The sequence below is a fragment of the Chelonia mydas genome, chromosome 1 (genome assembly GCF_015237465.2).
Source record: "Chelonia mydas isolate rCheMyd1 chromosome 1, rCheMyd1.pri.v2, whole genome shotgun sequence".
Lineage (NCBI taxonomy): Eukaryota > Metazoa > Chordata > Testudines > Cheloniidae > Chelonia > Chelonia mydas.
Genome location: NC_057849.1, coordinates 8,774,911 through 8,792,817, shown reverse-complemented (window position 1 = coordinate 8,792,817; position 17,907 = coordinate 8,774,911). Strand labels below are relative to the sequence as shown.

General features: G+C 52.6%; 1 protein-coding gene across 2 annotated transcripts; it reads right to left on the bottom strand.

Annotated features, from left to right (window-relative positions):
• Positions 1-4,356: 4,356 nt before the first annotated feature.
• On the bottom strand, positions 4,357-17,780 carry LRRC51 (leucine rich repeat containing 51). 2 transcript variants are annotated; one of them, XM_037912999.2, is made up of 5 exons: positions 17,640-17,780; positions 12,517-12,614; positions 10,698-10,903; positions 8,285-8,433; positions 4,357-6,928 (listed from the first exon to the last, which is right to left on the bottom strand). In XM_037912999.2, the coding sequence occupies exons 2-5, from the start codon at positions 12,599-12,601 to the stop codon at positions 6,787-6,789; spliced, it is 582 nt and encodes a 193-aa protein (XP_037768927.1). In that variant the 5' UTR covers positions 12,602-12,614; positions 17,640-17,780; the 3' UTR covers positions 4,357-6,786. The 2 variants fall into 2 exon arrangements, with proteins under 2 accessions (XP_037768927.1, XP_043383043.1); XM_043527108.1 differs by having other exon boundaries at positions 17,589-17,772.
• Between the last annotated feature and the right edge of the window lie 127 nt (positions 17,781-17,907).

Below are 17,907 nucleotides of genomic sequence, written 5' to 3'. Positions count from 1 at the left end.
TTAGTTCTGTTGTCCTGCCCTAAACTGTAGCTTGGCTCACTGCAACCTGCTTCTCTAAATTCCTCTGCCATAAGGTCTCCTCACTCTGCCTAAACCGAGCCTGCAACCTGTCACAGCTGCCCTTGCCCATCCTCGTTGAAGGCAAAGTGACCACCTGATGGGGGTACTTGTAGTTCAGAATTCAAGGCCAGCTTTCCCCTTAGGGCCCCAGTGCCTACCAATTAAATAGTTTGCCCTACTATTGCACAGCCTAGCTAAGGCTATCCAAGCAGCTTTCAACTCCCTGCATGCAGTAGGTCCGTATTAAACACTGTACAGAGGGGAAACTGAGGCACTGGGGTTTAAGAGACTCGTCCAAGCACACTGACTCCCAGTCCTGGGCATGATTGCCCATCCTCCCCAAGGACAAGTTGATGCCAGCTGACTTGCTCTGGTTTGTGAAGACCTCACTGAAAGTTCTTTCTGCCAATACGCTGCTCTAGGGAATCACAGAGCCACCCTGTCTGTAGAGCAGGCTGTGGGGCTGGATCAGCTCCCTGCATGTAAAACTTGTCTTGGGACAGTCTTTAATCTAACAGGCGCCCATTCTGGTCATCAAAGCAGGCAACTGTGGGCAATGTTAGTTTCTAGCACAGCTCTAGCCTTACAGGAAGGATTTTAAAATCTTCTCCTCTGACCCTGGCCAGATGCTGACTCTGGACTCTGTTTCCTTCTCAGCTTTGGGGAACTGCTTATCAAGCTGCCTCAAAGTAGCTCCCAAACAACCCATGCTGGCTTCTTCAAATGCCACCCTGGCTGCTGCTGCCTGCCACCAGAAATGAAGGGGAAGGGAGTCCAGGAGAGCTGGCTGTATTTCAAGGAATCCCTGTTGAGGTTACAGGGACAAACCATCCCGATGAGTCGAAAGAATAGTAAATATGGCAGGCGACCGGCTTGGCTTAATGGTGAAATCCTAGCGGATCTTAAACATAAAAAAGAAGCTTACAAGAAGTGGAAGGTTGGACGTATGACCAGGGAAGAGTATAAAAATATTGCTCGGGCATGTAGGAAAGATATCAGGAGGGCCAAATCGCACCTGGAGCTGCAGCTAGCAAGAGATGTCAAGAGTAACAAGAAGGGTTTCTTCAGGTATGTTGGCAACAAGAAGAAAGCCAAGGAAAGTGTGGGCCCCTTACTGAATGAGGGAGGCAACCTAGTGACAGAGGATGTGGAAAAAGCTAATGTACTCAATGCTTTTTTTGCCTCTGTTTTCACTAACAAGGTCAGCTCCCAGACTGCTGCGCTGGGCATCACAAAATGGGGAAGAGATGGCCAGCCCTCTGTAGAGATAGAGGTGGTTAGGGACTATTTAGAAAAGCTGGACGTGCACAAGTCCATGGGGCCGGACGAATTGCATCCGAGAGTGCTGAAGGAATTGGCGGCTGTGATTGCAGAGCCCTTGGCCATTATCTTTGAAAACTCGTGGCGAACGGGGGAAGTCCCGGATGACTGGAAAAAGGCTAATGTAGTGCCCATCTTTAAAAAAGGGAAGAAGGAGGATCCTGGGAACTACAGGCCAGTCAGCCTCACCTCAGTCCCTGGAAAAATCATGGAGCAGGTCCTCAAAGAATCAATCCTGAAGCACTTAGAGGAGAGGAAAGTGATCAGGAACAGTCAGCATGGATTCACCAAGGGAAGGTCATGCCTGACTAATCTAATCGCCTTTTATGATGAGATTACTGGTTCTGTGGATGAAGGGAAAGCAGTGGATGTTTTGTTTCTTGACTTTAGCAAAGCTTTTGACACGGTCTCCCACAGCATTCTTGTCAGCAAGTTAAGGAAGTATGGGCTGGATGAATGCACTATAAGGTGGGTAGAAAGCTGGCTAGATTGTCGGGCTCAACGGGTAGTGATCAATGGCTCCATGTCTAGTTGGCAGCCGGTGTCAAGTGGAGTGCCCCAGGGGTCGGTCCTGGGGCCGGTTTTGTTCAATATCTTCATAAATGATCTGGAGGATGGTGTGGATTGCACTCTCAGCAAATTTGCGGATGATACTAAACTGGGAGGAGTGGTAGATACGCTGGAGGGGAGGGATAGGATACAGAAGGACCTAGACAAATTGGAGGATTGGGCCAAAAGAAATCTGATGAGGTTCAATAAGGACAAGTGCAGGGTCCTGCACTTAGGACGGAAGAACCCAATGCACCGCTACAGACTAGGGACCGAATGGCTAGGCAGCAGTTCTGCGGAAAAGGACCTAGGGGTGACAGTGGACGAGAAGCTGGATATGAGTCAGCAGTGTGCCCTTGTTGCCAAGAAGGCCAATGGCATTTTGGGATGTATAAGTAGGGGCATAGCGAGCAGATCGAGGGACGTGATCGTTCCCCTCTATTCGACACTGGTGAGGCCTCATCTGGAGTACTGTGTCCAGTTTTGGGCCCCACACTACAAGAAGGATGTGGATAAATTGGAAAGAGTCCAGCGAAGGGCAACAAAAATGATTAGGGGTCTAGAGCACATGACTTATGAGGAGAGGCTGAGGGAGCTGGGATTGTTTAGTCTGCAGAAGAGAAGAATGAGGGGGGATTTGATAGCTGCTTTCAACTACCTGAAAGGGGGTTCCAAAGAGGATGGCTCTAGACTGTTCTCAATGGTAGCAGATGACAGAACGAGGAGTAATGGTCTCAAGTTGCAATGGGGGAGGTTTAGATTGGATATTAGGAAAAACTTTTTCACTAAGAGGGTGGTGAAACACTGGAATGCGTTACCTAGGGAGGTGGTAGAATCTCCTTCCTTAGAGGTTTTTAAGGTCAGGCTTGACAAAGCCCTGGCTGGGATGATTTAACTGGGACTTGGTCCTGCTTTGCGCAGGGGGTTGGACTAGATGACCTTCTGGGGTCCCTTCCAACCCTGATATTCTATGATTCTATGATTCTATGATTCTTGATATAAAGGTGAGACCCAGAGGCCTTGTGACTCCAGCTATATCTACATGTGCTGCAGTCAAACCTTTGGTTGCAGTGTAGACGTAACTGGGCTACTTTGATCCAGCTAGTTTGAGTAACAGGAGCATACTCAGTATCTCAGATGGGTTACGCAGTCCACGCTGCCACAGCTTTCCCCATATTGTCTGAGCTAGTGTGATCAAAGCTAACTCGGGTACATCTATATGGGCAGCAGTCATAGGTGCTGGAACAAGGGGTGCCGGGGGTGCTGCTGCACCCTCTGGCTTGAAGTGGTTTCTATCCTATTACAGGGTTTACAGTTTGGTTCGATGGCTCTCCGCACCCCCACAACACAAATTGTTCCAGCACCCTTGGCAGCAGTCACAGCTCTGAGTGCAGCAGGGACATACCCTCCATTGTAATCAAAACCCATGTTCTGTGTGGCACAATCGATCTAACAAGCATTCAGATTGTCGAGTTGATATGGATGAGCTGCACTGGCTTCAGATCAGATCGTCGGTGGAAACGATAGAACAACTGCATTTATCTGTAATACCGCTCCGGGATGGGCTGCTTTGCAATCTAGACATCATGTGACTGCAACAAAACAAGGGTATGAAACCGCACTTCCTCAAGGCAGCTGGAGCAGTCCCACCAAAAGCTGTGTAGTCTGAATTTTTTTCAGTCCAGTAAGCTTCTTGGAATGAAAAAATCCACGGGTTTTTCACTCGTTTGCTCTGCTCACAATTTGGATCCCTGAGATAAGGTGCCGATTTTTAACAGAGAGGGCAATTGGAACATCCTCCCTTGGGCTGCGGCGGATTCTGCACATCATAATCTTTAAACAGCCATTGGTTGGCTTTCTAAGGCTATGTCTACACTACCGCGGTAAGTTGACCTCAGCTACATTATTCACATATCTGGAGTTGTGTAGCTAAGGTTGACTTACCGCGGTAGTGTAGACATAAAGTCGACCTTAGCTATACAACTCCAGATACGTGAATAACGTAGCTGGACTTGACGTAGCTGAGGTCGACTTACCCCGGGGTCCAAACTCCGCTGGGTCGATGGGAGACATTCTCCCGTCGACTTACCTTGCTCTTCTCGTTTGGGGTAGAGTACCGGGGTCGACTGGAGAGTGATCTGCGGTCGATTTGGCGGGTCTTTACTCGACCCACTAAATCAACCCTGGTGCATCAATCCCCAGAGCGTTGATGGGGGGTGAGGGGGTAGTGTAGACATAGCCAAAGAGATGCTCTACTCAACCACATGTTACTGGCCTTGCTGTAGGACCACAGGGCGCAGTTCTCTAGCCAGGGCTGTGCACGTCAGCCTAGATGATCCGTGCTCTCATCAGGTCTGAGCCTATGGAAATCATGGAGCCGTGTCAAGAAATTGGACCACTTTCAAAAACTTGAAATTCCACGTGGGAAAGAGTTGACGTGTTTAATAGTGCGCCAGCAAAACTGGGGCAAGGACCCCTCAGATCATTAACCCCAGAGTGTCTCTACCACCTGCTCTTGGCACAGCTCGTTGAGTTCATTCCTGTTACGACGGCCAAGGGATGGGGATTTCCAGGCACAAGGGGAAGGACTGATGCAGGGTGATTGCCACCCCCAGTCACTCTGGTTTGTGGAGCTGGCCTGAGCATCCCAGGCAGCCGTGGTTTTGGGTGGCTGGCTCAGCAGCATTAACACATTAGGGTCTTTAGGGAGAGGATCACAACTCTCTCCCTCCCCCCCCCCCCCCCATATCATCACTAAAGGGGCTGTCTTAAACTTCTGCTTTAGCAAGGCTGGCAGCTGCTTGGGTCTTAAGTGCACTGCAGCCCCCGGGCAAGCACAAGGAATGTGGGGGCAGGGGCTTGTGCTAAAGGAGAGCTGGGAGAGGGCGGTGCGGCCTTGCCAGGCTGAATTTCACCCCTTTGCCACCATTTTTCCTCAGTCTGAGGAGACACTGTCTTCAGCAAGGCACATCTGCTGGGCTGCATGTCCCTGCAGGTGGGAGAGCCTTCAGGGGTGGAGAAGCAGGTTGTGTGCCACTTTGCCCCAGGGCAGAGGGGAGCCAGGCAGGTGCTGTGCTACACCCCTCCCTTGTGTGGCCAGTGGCTCCTTTGGCATGGTTAGAGGCTGGTGTCACTTAGAACAGCCCTGAGGTTGCTCTCAACTATGCCAGACCCAATGTAGAACTAGCCACAGATGGAACCCTGGCTCCCTCCCCACACTGTAGTTCCCGGAGAAGGGAGCTCCTGGGCCTGATCTGTAGCACCATAGTATCTACCCAATTGGGGCCTTACCGAAGCCTCTCTAGTCACTGAAGTGGCCCTGGGGAAGCAGTAGGGGCAATGAACAGCTGGAGGTGGGGGAAGATGCGTCTGGGAGGGGAATGGGTCTGACAGCACGGAACCAGTGCTAGTCCCAGGCCCTCACCTAGCCCACTGGGCATGCACTATCAGTTAATGGTCAGGGATCGGATTGCAGCTCTACCCTAGCGGCACCCATGCCTGGGCTGGCTCGAACATGCTTTGCCTCTTATCAGCCGAGCTTCTGATTTGCCTCTGGGCAAGCTCTGCCTCTGGGAAGACAAAGGGCGAGGTGACAATTTCCTGTTGTGGGGGAGGAGGGAGCGAAGAAAGGGGCTGGAGCAGTTGTGCTAGAAGCCTCTTGGGGAAGTGATGACAGTGGCAGGCAGGGACTTGCATGGGGATGACGTGACTAGCTCAGGACCCTGTGGCACAAGGGAAACCTGGCTGGCTCAGCTGGGAATGACTCTGAGCATTAAACACTAAAGCCCAGAGGGCAGGGCAGAGTAGCCCCAGAAGCTGCAGGCCTCATGACTGATGGGAGCCCATGATCAATCAAATGGTCACGTGGGACAGTCACTTACCAGCTTTCTTCCCACAAAGGAGCCAGGGGCCTTCAGGCTCATCCCACCCCTACCTGGCTGACTGCCTCCTCTGCTTGTTAGTAAGGAGACCGAGCGTTTGGAGGTGGGCTGAGCGCGTGATGAGGTCAGTGCCCGCAGGAGCGACTGGGCTCACGCTGCAGAGCCTGCCTGCTGGGGCCAAGGGAGGCAGGTGGCGTGGAAGATGGACAGTCCTGTTGTATGTAGCACTTTGAGCTGTTTGCCTCCCCGGGTAGGGGCCCCTCTCTTTGCCCCTGGGCTCTAGCTGGGGGCTCTGCTGGGACGGTTCTGTGACCTTGCTCCTGCCTGGCTGGCTTTGGGTTTGATGTGCTGGGCACCGGGGGTTGCACTTTACAGTCCAGCCGTAGAGAAACCCCGTGAGCAAGCCAAGCCTGGGGCCCGAGCCTCCGGGAGCGGTGCTGAGAAGGAAGCAGCCGGCGTAGGATCGCTAGCACCCCCTGACCACAGATGGACTCTCGCTGGCAGCCTCAGCAGGAGCTGGCTGGGGGGCGGGGAAGGGGCTGGAACATCTTAAAGGAGCCCAGCATGGCAAGGCCAGCTCATCCAGTGCTGGGGCCACAACCGGGTCTTGGTGTCAGACGCCTCCTGGAGGCCCAGGGCCCCATTTCTTCCCCACCAGCTGCCTGCCGATCACCGGAGAGGAGGAGAGGCATTTCTCAGCCCCTCAGGAGAAGCTGGTGGAGCGAGCTGAGCACAGACCCTCTGTGCCAACAATGGCAGGCGTGTACCCGGCCCGCTGCCATGGCAGCCCTCCCTGTCCGTTTCCAGTGATGACCGAGCCCCATTCCTCGTAGCGATTCATCGTCCTACCCCACAGAGCTCTAAGCCTTTATTCCTAAGCGAACACGCGGGCTTTCCGCCCCCACAGGCCACGGCCCTGGGCCCCGTTGAATGGTGCAGCTGCTGCTTCATGCCGTGCCTCAAAGGCCCCGTCCCCTCAGTAGTCATCCCGCCTTTTCTTGACCTTCTTGGGTCTGACGTTCATGCGTCTCCAGATGGTGGCGGTGGAGCGGTCTTGCTTCGTCACGCCACTGAAATCGAAGGACTTCAGCTGGGGCAGCACGGACAGCACATAACTCCTGCGGGAGAGCGGCCGGTCAGGCCCGAACGGCGTGGGCTAGCAGGCCAGGGCCACTCCCTGTCCTCTGGCCTCCCCACCACAACGCCCGGGGGCGGGGGGTGCTTCTCCTCCCCTTCCCCCAGCTCACGCTGTACCCCCCAGCTGGGGCCTAGAGAAGCCCTTGGTAGTAGATCGAGGCACTGCTTCCTCTCGCAAGGGGGGCAGAGCTAGCTGCTACAATCAGTGCTGCCCAGGAGCCCCTGGTCTGCCTCCTTGCACCTCTCTCCTCGGGCCAGACACAGCCCATTGTGTTTGATCGGGGCGCCTTTGAGATCATGTTGGCACTAGGCCCCGCCGCAGCTGGGCACTGGAGCAGAGCAGATTGTATAAAATCAAGGGCAAGACCAGCCACGCGCTTCCCGTGGGCTTCTCCCTGGCTGGGTGGATCTTGGCATCGATGCTATAAGAGACTAGACCTGAAGACCAGGCATCACTAAATTTAAAATCCGATTGGCCGGCCTACTCCGTCATGTGTCTCGGAGCGATGGCAAGTGACTCTCCGAGCGCCAGTCCAGAACCACTGCTTGGGGCCTACACAACTCCTGCGTGAGCGAGGAGACCGGGCAGGGACTCAGGGGGTCTGGATTCTCTGCCGCTGCCCTGCCCTGCTGGTGACCTTGGGTGAGGTCTGGGGACTGACTCTCACTATATGAATGTGCGGTATGCAGTGCAAGGGGACCCTGGTCCTGATGAGGGTCTCTGGCCCTGGCTGCCCTCTGGCACTGTGGAGAGGATCTGTAGACGCACATGGATGGGGCAGGCCGGCTCGTGAGCAGGGGGTGACAGGAGCCGGACCCACCCTTTTAAAAGTTTTCCCTTGGCATGGCCTGGTTTGTGTATCCCAGGAGTCTTGCTGTGGGGCCTTGGGCAGGGCAAGGCGCAGGGGCCAGGATAGAATGAGCCATGTGGGTTGGTGTCAATGCTACGACAGCTAGAGAGGGTTGCATGCGGGTCCTCTCTCTTATTCCCCTGAGCCTGCTGACGCTCTAGTGTTTGACACCATGCAGGTACCACTTTGCCCTCTGGGGGCTTGCCACGGAGGATCTTAAAGCACTTCATCCTCCCTGCGAGAAAGGAATGACCATTATCCCCAAAGGGAAACTGAGGCACGGTGTCAGGGCAAGTCAGACCCAGCTCCCATCAAAGGCTTTGGGAGCCTGCTGACTCCAGTGGAGATGGAGGAGGCTCTAAGCGAGCTCTCTGGGCGCCCTGGCAGAAGAGTGCAGAGAGCTGTTCCCCAGGGCTAGGCTCTCCTCTGCACCCACCATCCCTCCCTCTCCCCAAAGCGTTAGCTGGCTGAGCCCCTCGGCCCCACCTGTAGCCTTTCTCCTCCTCGATGGGGTTTCCGTGCAGGGTCAATGTGCGCAGGCACGGCAGGACGGCCAGCTTGTCCACCTCACTGAGGCTCTGGATGCTGTTCCCGTGCAGGTTGAGGGCCCGGAGCTGGGGATATGTAGTCAGCACCTGCAACCACAAAACCCCCAGCCCCAGTGAGGGAGGGAGCAGAGAGCCTGGAAGCAAAGCAAGCCTCTCCCCGGGTAACAGCTGGGCCATGAGACACCCCCCTGTCAAAAGCAGCCCCAGCCGGGCTTTGACTTTCCCTAGCCTCTTTCACCCCAGGATTTCACAGTGCTTCACGAGCATGGAGCAGGGACCTTCGCACAAACAAATTAGGGAAATACAACCTAGATGCAGCTACTGTAAGGTGGGTGCATAACTGGTTGGAAAACTATTCCCAGAGAGTAAAAAGAAAAGGAGAACTTGTGGCACCTTAGAGACTAACAAATTTATTTGAGCATAAGCTTATTTTCTTTTCGCAAATACAGACTAACACGGCTGCTACTTTGAAACTCCCAGAGAGTAATTATCAATGGTTAACAATCAAGCTGCAAGGGCATAATGAGTGGGGTCCCGCAGTGATCATTTCTGGGTCCCGTTCTGTTCAATATCTTCATCAATGATTTAGATAATTGCATAGAGAGTACACTGATAAAGTTTGCAGGTGATAGCAAGCTGGGAGGGGTTGCAAGTGCTTTGGAGGATAGGATTAAAATTCAAAACGATCTGGACAAACTGGAGAAATGGTCTGAAGTAAATAGGATGAAATTCAATAAGGACAAATGCAAAGTACTCCCCTTAGGAAGGACCCATCAGTTACACATATACAAAATGGGAAATGACTGCCTAGGAAGGAGTCCTGTGGAAAGGGATCTGGAGGTCAGAGTGGATCACAAGCTAAATACGAGTTAGCAGTGTAACACTCTTGCAAATAAAAAGCAAACATCATTCTGGGACATATTAGCAGGAGTGTTGAAAGCAGGACACGAGAAGTAATTCTTCCTCTCTGCTCCGCACTGATTAGGCCTCAACTGGAGTATTGTGTCCAGTTCTGGGCGCCACATTTCAGGAAGGATGTGGACGAATTTGAGAAAGTCCAGAGAAGAGCAACAAAAATGATTAAAGGTCTAGAAAACATGACCTATGAGGGAAGATTGAAAAAACTGGGTTTGGTTAGTCTGGAGAAGAGCAGACTGAGAGGGGACATGATAACAGTTTTCAAGTACATAAAAGGTTGTTACAAGGAGAAGGGAGAAAAATTGTTGTTCTTAACCTCTGAGGCTAGGACAAGAAGCAATGGGCTTAAATTGCAGCAAGGATGGTTTAGGTTGGACATTAGAAAAACTTCCTCACTATCAGGGTGGTTAAGCACTGGAATAAATTGCCTAGGGCGGAGGTGGAATCTCCGTCACTGGAGATTTTTAAGAGCAGGTTGGACAAACACCTGCCAGGGATGGAATGCATCCGATGAAGTGAGCTGTAGCTCACGAAAGCTTATGCTCAAATAAATTTGTTAGTCTCTAAGGTGCGACAAGTCCTCCTTTTCTTTTTTCTAGATAATACTTAGTCCTGCCATGAATGCTGGGGACTGGACTAGATGACCTCTGCAGTCCTACGATTCTGTAAGTGGGGCAGGACCACTATCCCAGCTCTGCGGAGTGGGAAACTGAGGAACAGGGAAGAACTGGGACTCACCCAAGGCCCCACTGGGACCCAGCTGGGAAAAGCAGCCTGATTTTGCCCAGAGCTTAGGGGACACACAATAGGGCTGTGATTTACAAAAGAGCTCACCATTGGCCTGTCAGCTCCCCTTGAACTCCAGGGGGCTTTTATAATGGCAGCAGAGTAAGGCCAACGCTGAGCCCTTCTAAGACCCCCACAGCTCCGACTGGCGGGGATCCCCTGAATTGCCTGAGCTCCCTAAAGGTGGCCAGGGCATCACCCCACTCCCCACAGCAATCCTGCCCTGCCAGCTGTTCCCCTCTGCCACCAGGCTGCACTAGTGCAGGGGCAGAGGGCAGACTGGACCTGACGGTGAGCAGCACTCAGGCTCTAATCAAAGTCCGGTGAGTCAGGGCTGCAGAGCAGTAACACCGGCATGGACTAAGCACTGCAAGGGGCTACCTGGGAGCATTTGCTTTTCCATCCCATGTACAGCTGCAGTGTGTAATCCAGCTGTACTCACTGTGGCGCTGCTTCAGTCGCACACCTCAAAGCGGGCGGAGGGGTATCACCACTATTTTACAGGTGGGGAAACCGAGGCACATAGAGGGGCAGGAATTTGCCCGAGAGCTCAGGGGGAGTCGGTGTCAGAAGCAGGGTTAGGAGCCTGCCCTGTTGAGGGCTAGCCCCCTGAGCCACCATCCCACAGTGCTCCCGTTCAGCCGTACCGGATCGATAGTAGGCAAGTCGTTGAAGGAGAGGTCGACCCAGGAGAGCTCGTCGGGGTACTCCAGCAGCTGCTCCATGGTGGAGGTGAAGTCGGTCAGCTCATTGATGGTGTTGTTATTCAGGCGCACAGCCTGGGTCAGCAGCCTCCCCCCGGCCGAGCGCTTGATCACCTTGAGGCCAGGCCGGGGCTCCTCTGTCAGCAGGTCTAGTGGGGAGAGTAAGGAGGGGGGTTAGAGCTGCCTTGGGAAAGAATCTTACCTGCTGCTGATTCGGTCGGTGGCAGAATACTGCAGCAGTGCCGGCTGGGCAGACACAGACCCGGTCTACCTGGGTTCTGATGTGGCTCCCATCACCGTAGTATCTGGGCACCTCCCTGCACTCTGGTTAACCCACCCCGCAGCTGTGCTGGGGTTCCCGCAGGATCAGACAGGGAGGGGGCTGCCGGTTCCCCGCGCTCATCGCCGGTGCCAGCACAGCCTGGTTCTCTACAGCAACAGTTTCTAGCCCTTGCTCCAGGCTCGTCTGCGGCGTGTTTTAGAGACCCATGTTGCTAGTTGCTCCGAAGCTGGTGGAAATGCTGGTCCTGTGGCTAAGGCAATGGGCTGAGGGGCAGTAGACCCAGCTTCTACTTCTGGCTCTGCCACCAGCTTCCTGGGTGACCACGGGCAAGCCACTCCCTCTCCCTGGGCCACGGGGGACAGGTCATGGTATGCCCTTCCTTCCCCTTGTGTCTGTCTTGTCTTGGGAGATTGCAGGCTCTTCAGGGCAGGGGCTATGGGTCCGTGCCACACCTCGGACAACAGGGTCGGGAGGCTGGCTGGGGACACTACCAGAGTTTTGCTAAGGAGGGGCCCAGGTTACCTGCCTGGTCACCCCAAATCAAAGTGGTGTTGCAACCTGGTGTACAGGGTCACCACGCCACTCCAGGCTGGCCTGGCCGGCCTCTGTCATGGCAGCAGGGAAGGGACTTTGCTGTGATGCCACCCAGATCTGGCCAAGGAGGAGGGCTAGCCCCCTGTTCCCTCCCCACTGCCCTATTGCACCCCTGAAAACAATGTTTCTTGACATTGTCCCTGCTGAGAATGCAGCAGAAGGGCTGCCAGCCGGCTAGGAGACCTGTGTGGCAGGGCAAACCCCATCAGTAACAGGACTGCTCTGGGAGAGAGCTCCCGGGATCTGACCCTCTTCCCTGGCTGGGTCTGTGAAGCCCCCGGCCGTGGGACGGCAGGGAGCCAGCTGACTAAGACTGAACCAGCTGCCAGCTAACGGCACCTTCATCATGCATAACTCAAAGGCTGGCCCAGTGACACGCCCTTTGCAGGGGAACCCCGACACTGGGGACAGAGGCCCTAAGCACGGCTGTGCGCTTTGCTTGCTCTGGCTGAATCCCATCACACGACAGGGGTGGCGGCAGTATTAAAACGTGCAGTTGGCTTATTTCCCACTTTGCTCTCTGGCCTTTTCTGGTCACTCCCGGTGCCTTGTGCTGTAGCTTGGGAAGCAGCGTTGAAGGGTTAAAGCAGGAGGCAGGACTCCCGGTTCTATTTCCAGCTCTGGAAGGGGGTGTGTGCTCTGCTGGTGGGAGAGGGACTGGGAGACAAGATGCCTGGATTCTCCTCTCACCTCTGCCACTGACTCCTCTCGTGAGCTTGAGCAAGTCACTGAGTTTCCCCAGTGGTAGACTGGTCCTTGCATGAAAAGGCCTCTCTGCTGGGAGGGACAGCTAAGGAGCCAACGAGCGACAGCTGCGGTTTGCCCCCCGCCCCGCCCCCCACCGACAAGTCTGTTCTAGTTTGCTCTGCAGAGTAAGAGCCGCACCTTGGATGAAGCTGATGCCTCGGAAGGAATAGTCCAGAGGAGGTGCCCGCAGTGAGATCTTACAGCAATCCCATCGCATGCTCATCTTTCAGGCCACGCTAGGAAAAACCACAGAAGAGGGATTTTAATAAAGAAACCAGAACAGCCCTAAAGGCGTCACAGCCACAGCCAGGCCACACCTCACAGCAGGACTAGAACTCAGCTCCTTTTGAGTCCAAAGCAGCCCCTTCCACTTGAACTAGCAGAGCCTCTGCCTTAGTAATGAGCAGTACAGGGCTCAGGACATACAGCTGAGTAGTCCTAATTCCATCCAGTAGAGGGCAGTGGTGCACAGACACACTAGCTGGCTGACAGCGATATTTTGTGCTGCTGAGGTAGAGCACAAATCAAAGGACATTTTTGGCTTCAAACCCCCAGCATCATGGCATTCCCCCCCTTAAGCAACCAGATGAGTATGAACAAGGCTGCCCGTGTAGCACCGCAAGCTAACAACGTGACAACGGCATCAGATGGCGCCATTCAACTGAGATGACCCCAGCAGCTTTCACATCCGTGCCTCTGAAGTGCAGCCGCCTCTGGGGTGGAACTGGCAGCTGTTTAACAGCACGAGGCACATGACGGGTTAGGGTAGGTGTGACGTTATTGACATAATCTGGGACCGTATAGATCATCGTTGCAACCAAGGTCCTGTAGTGGCACCAAATCTTATATAAAGGGGGTCAAATGAGGTGTCTAAGACAAGGTTATGGTTTGCTGATTATAATTATGCTGTCTGTATGTGAGTATCATTTTTGTAGTTGAAGTTATGAATATTGGCTCTATACTGTCTGTAAAAAGAAAAGGAGAACTTGTGGCACCTTAGAGACTAACCAATTTATTTGAGCATAAGCTTTCGTGAGCTACAGCTCACTTCATTGGATGCAACTGATGAAATACTGTCTGTATTTCAAATTTATGCTATGCTGCTGGGTGGCACCCCAGACAAGTTGGTGTCAGCTCTGCCTAGCCTGCTGGATGGCCCATTAAGGACCATTAGCGATACAACTGACCCATTGAGAGAAGGCAGACATGCCTTGGGACTCAGCAAGGCATGCGGGGACATGCCTGTGGACAGAACTCTAAGGTTTTTCCAGGCCATGGGATGGGCACTTGTCCTTGGGACAAAGAAAGAAAGACCACATGGCAAGAGAATATAAAAAACTGCTGCAGATCCTCCATCTGGTCTTCAATGGGACTTTGCTACACTGAGGCTCTAAACGAAGGACTGAATGACCCATCCGAGCTGTGGATCGACTCCAGAGACTTGATTTGAACCTGCAGTTTATTCCATCACTGCTACAAGCCTGAACCAAGAACTTGGCCATTACTGTATGTAATTGATTCCATTTAACCAATTCTAGCTCTCATCTCTTTTTCTTTCCTTTTATGAATAAACCTTTAGATTTTAGATTCTAAAGGATTGGCAACAGCGTGATTTGTGGGTAAGATCTGATTTGTATATTGACCTGGGTCTGGGGCTTGGTCCTTTGAGATCGGGAGAACCTTTTTTCTTTTACCGGGGTGTTGGTTTTCATAACCATTTATCCGCATAACGAGTGGCACTGGTGGAGATACTGGGAAACTGGAGTGTCTAAGAATTGCTTGTGTGACTTGTGGTTAGCCAGTGGCGTGAGACCAAAGTCTGCTCTGTTTGGCTGGTTTGGTTTGCCTTAGAGGTGGAAAAACCCCAGCCTTGGGCAAAAAGAAAAGGAGGGCTTGTGGCACCTTAGAGACTAACAAATTTCCGATGAAGTGAGCTGTAGCTCACGAAAGCTTATGCTCAAATAAATTTGTTAGTCTCTAAGGTGCCACAAGTACTCCTTTTCTTTTTGCGGATACAGACTAACACGGCTGCTACTCTGAAGCCTTGGGCAGTAACTGCCCTGATTCAAGCAATTTGTCCTGAATTGGCACTCTCAGTTGGGTCCCACCAGAACCAGCATCGTTACAGTAGGAACAAGAATACCGCATCCAATTAAAAGGGCAGGAGAGCTGAGGTTGGCAACATTTAACTTCATGTTTAATTTTGTGGAGTGCAGGTCTCTGAATTCACTACGGATGGACACAGCTAGCTGGTTCCTGGCCCAGGATGTACAGGCCTGCCCCTCGGAGTCAATGAGCTCAGCCCAGAATCCACATCTAACAATAAAGTTTTGTTCCCAGTTCTGCTACTCTCTCCTTGTGCAACCCAGGGCAAATTCCCTAATTCCTCCATGCCTAAGTGGAAATGCATGGCTGCCTTTGCCCTGGCACACTGATTTCACAGATGTTGTTTTATGTTCTAATAGCTGATTTTCTCATAGTGCTTTTCAGTCCCCAAGCACTTGACAAACTAACAACACGTCCAAAGGGCTCAAAGCTGTTTAAAATATTCATTCATTGAGCTTTCCAAGTGTTATGTTAGGAAGTCAGTGTGGTTGCCTCCATTTTACAGGTGCGGAAACTAGGTTAGAAATTTGCCCAAAGTCACACAGCGAGTCAGAGGGCGAGCCAGATATAGATAAGGAGTACTTGTGGCACCTTAGAGACTAACCAATTTATTTGAGCATAAGCTTTCATGAGCTACAGCTCACTTCATCGGATGCATACTGTGGAAACTGCAGAAGACATTATATACACACAGAGACCATGAAACAATACCTCCTCCCACCCCACTCTCCTGCTGGTAATAGCTTATCTAAAGTGATCACTCTCCTTACAATGTGTATGATAATCAAGTTGGGCCATTTCCAGCACAAATCCAGGTTTTCTCACCCTCCGCCCCCTCCCCCCACAAACTCACTCTCCTGCTGGTAATAGCCCATCCAAAGTGACCACTCTCTTTACAATGTGTATGGTAATCAAGGTGGGCCATTTCCAGCACAAATCCAGGTTTTCTCACCCCCCCCCCTTCCAAAAACCACACACACAAACTCACTCTCCTGCTGGTAATAGCTTATCCAAAGTGACCACTCTCCTTACAATGTGTATGAAAACAGCAGGAGAGTGAGTTTGTGTGTGTGGTTTTTGGAAGGGGGGGGGTGAGAAAACCTGGATTTGTGCTGGAAATACCCACCTTGATTATCATACACATTGTAAAGAGAAAAAAGAAAAGGAGTACTTGTGGCACCTTAGAGACTAACCTATTTATTTGAGCGTGAGCTTTCGTGCTCATAAATAAATTGGTTAGTCTCTAAGGTGCCACAAGTACTCCTTTTCTTTTTGCGAATACAGACTAACACGGCTGTTACTCTGAAATTGTAAAGAGAGTGGTCACTTTGGATGGGCTATTACCAGCAGGAGAGTGAGTTTGTGCGGGGGGGGAGGGGCGGAGGGTGAGAAAACCTGGATTTGTGCTGGAAATGGCCCAACTTGATTATCATACACATTGTAAGGAGTGTGATCACTTTAGATAAGCTATTACCAGCAGGAGGGTGGGGTGGGAGGAGGTATTGTTTCATGGTCTCTGTGTGTATATAATGTCTTCTGCAGTTTCCACAATATGCATCCGATGAAGTGAGCTGTAGCTCACGAAAGCTTATGCTCAAATAAATTGGTTAGTCTCTAAGGTGCCATAAGTACTCCTTTTCTTTTTGCGAATACAGACTAACACAGCTGTTACTCTGAAAACCAGATATAGATGGTGGTCTCCTGACTGCAGCTCTCCTGCATTCAACAAGGGCCCCTCCATTTTCCTATGAGGCGATCACTCTGCCTTTGAAATGCAGCCACCTGGCATACTGCACAAGAAGTGATGGTGTTAAAGGGGATGCTTTGAAAACGTTTACTCCACAAACAGCACCACTGGACTGGTAATGTCCTGCGTGCAGTGAGGCTCCTTCTGAAAGACACAGTGAGCTGGTCCCCGACGCTGGAGCCAGACCTCTTTAATAGAGATCTCTCTGTGTGAGCAAATGTCTTCGTTCTGGGGGCGCTCACACCCTTCTCAAGGCTGTGAAAACAACAAGCACAGTACAAAGGACAGCGCCACAGAGTGTGGGGCTGCACGGGTCTCAGCGAGGGCAGAATGTGGTTTGGCAGTTGGGACACGGATGCCAATTCTGCCTTTTGCCGGGGGCCATTTGTACACAGTCAACTTTCTGGCTACAAGCACTTTAAGGCACCCAGATACCAGGGTGATGAGAGCCATATAAGAACCTGGGATAGGTAACTAGAACCTGTCTTTCTTGGGAGCAGGGGGAGCTGCCTCAGTTTCCACTGAGCCATCCCGGGAATGGAACCCTCGGTTTAAGCGCTGCTTCACCGAAAGCGAGGCCCAGGGAACTGGGCGCCCACTGCAGCTGCACACCCTGGCTGCTGCCTGCCCAGACCTACACACCCAATTCATAGAGCTACACACTCAGTTCAGAGCTACACGCTCGGTCATATCACAGGTTTACATTTACAGTACCGTATTTTCACACTCAGCATGCCCTTGCAGAATTACAACGCTCACTGCCCGGCTTTCCGTGTACGCTGTGCTCTTGCATAGCTTTTCATACTCGTCAAGCAATTACATGGATTTCACACTCACCAGTGCCCTGCACAGATTTACACGCCCACTAGGCCCTGGCCCCTCTTTTCACACTCAATAGCACCCTGCACAGATTTTCACACCAACCTTCCCCTGGCCCCTCTTTTCACCCTCACCGGTGCCAGGCATAGATTTACACACCCACCAGCCCCTGGCCCCTCTTTTCACCCTCACCAGTGCCAGGCACAGATTTACACACCCACCAGCCCCTGGCCCCTCTTTTCACTGTCACCAGTGCCAGGCACAGATTTACACACCCACCAGCCCCTGGCCCCTCTTTTCACCCTCACCAGTGCCAGGCACAGATTTACACACCCACCAGCCCCTGTCCCCTCTTTTCACCCTCACCAGTGCCAGGCACAGATTTACACACCCACCAGCCCCTGGCCCCTCTTTTCACCCTCACCAGTGCCAGGCACAGATTTACACACCCACCAGCCCCTGGCCCCTCTTTTCACCCTCACCAGTGCCAGGCAGATTTACACACCCACCAGCCCCTGGCCCCTCTTTTCACCCTCACCAGTCCTTGGCCCCTCTTTGCACACTCAGTGCAAAGATTTTTCACACTCACCATCTCTGCTCCTCTCTCTCTCTCTGTCCCTCTCCCCTCACTAGATGGAACTCTCGGGGTAGCCATGGTAACCAGAACCACACCAAAAGCCCGACCCAGCCCCGACCCCGCACGGCATGCCGGGAAGTGTAGTTACCAGGGAGCTAATTGGGAACTACATGTCCCAGAGGGGCTCGCGGCGAGAGTTCCCCACCTGTCGCGGGATCTACTCCCGCCCCCACCCTAGGGCTCCTGGGAGTTGTAGTTCCCCCCCACGTGATATGCGTCA

What these genes read in the sequence shown, in the direction of transcription:
- LRRC51 (XM_037912999.2), bottom strand. Translation starts at nt 12,601, where the DNA reads ATGAGCATGCGATGGGATTGCTGTAAGATCTCACTGCGGGCACCTCCT. An exon ending in AGGCATCAGCTTCATCCAAG is followed by an intron (nt 10,904 to 12,516) that starts GTGCGGCTCTTA and finishes TCTCCCCACTAG; the next exon opens with ACCTGCTGACAGAGGAGCCC. An exon ending in GAGGAGGAGAAAGGCTACAG is followed by an intron (nt 6,929 to 8,284) that starts GTGGGGCCGAGG and finishes GCTCTCCCGCAG; the next exon opens with GAGTTATGTGCTGTCCGTGC.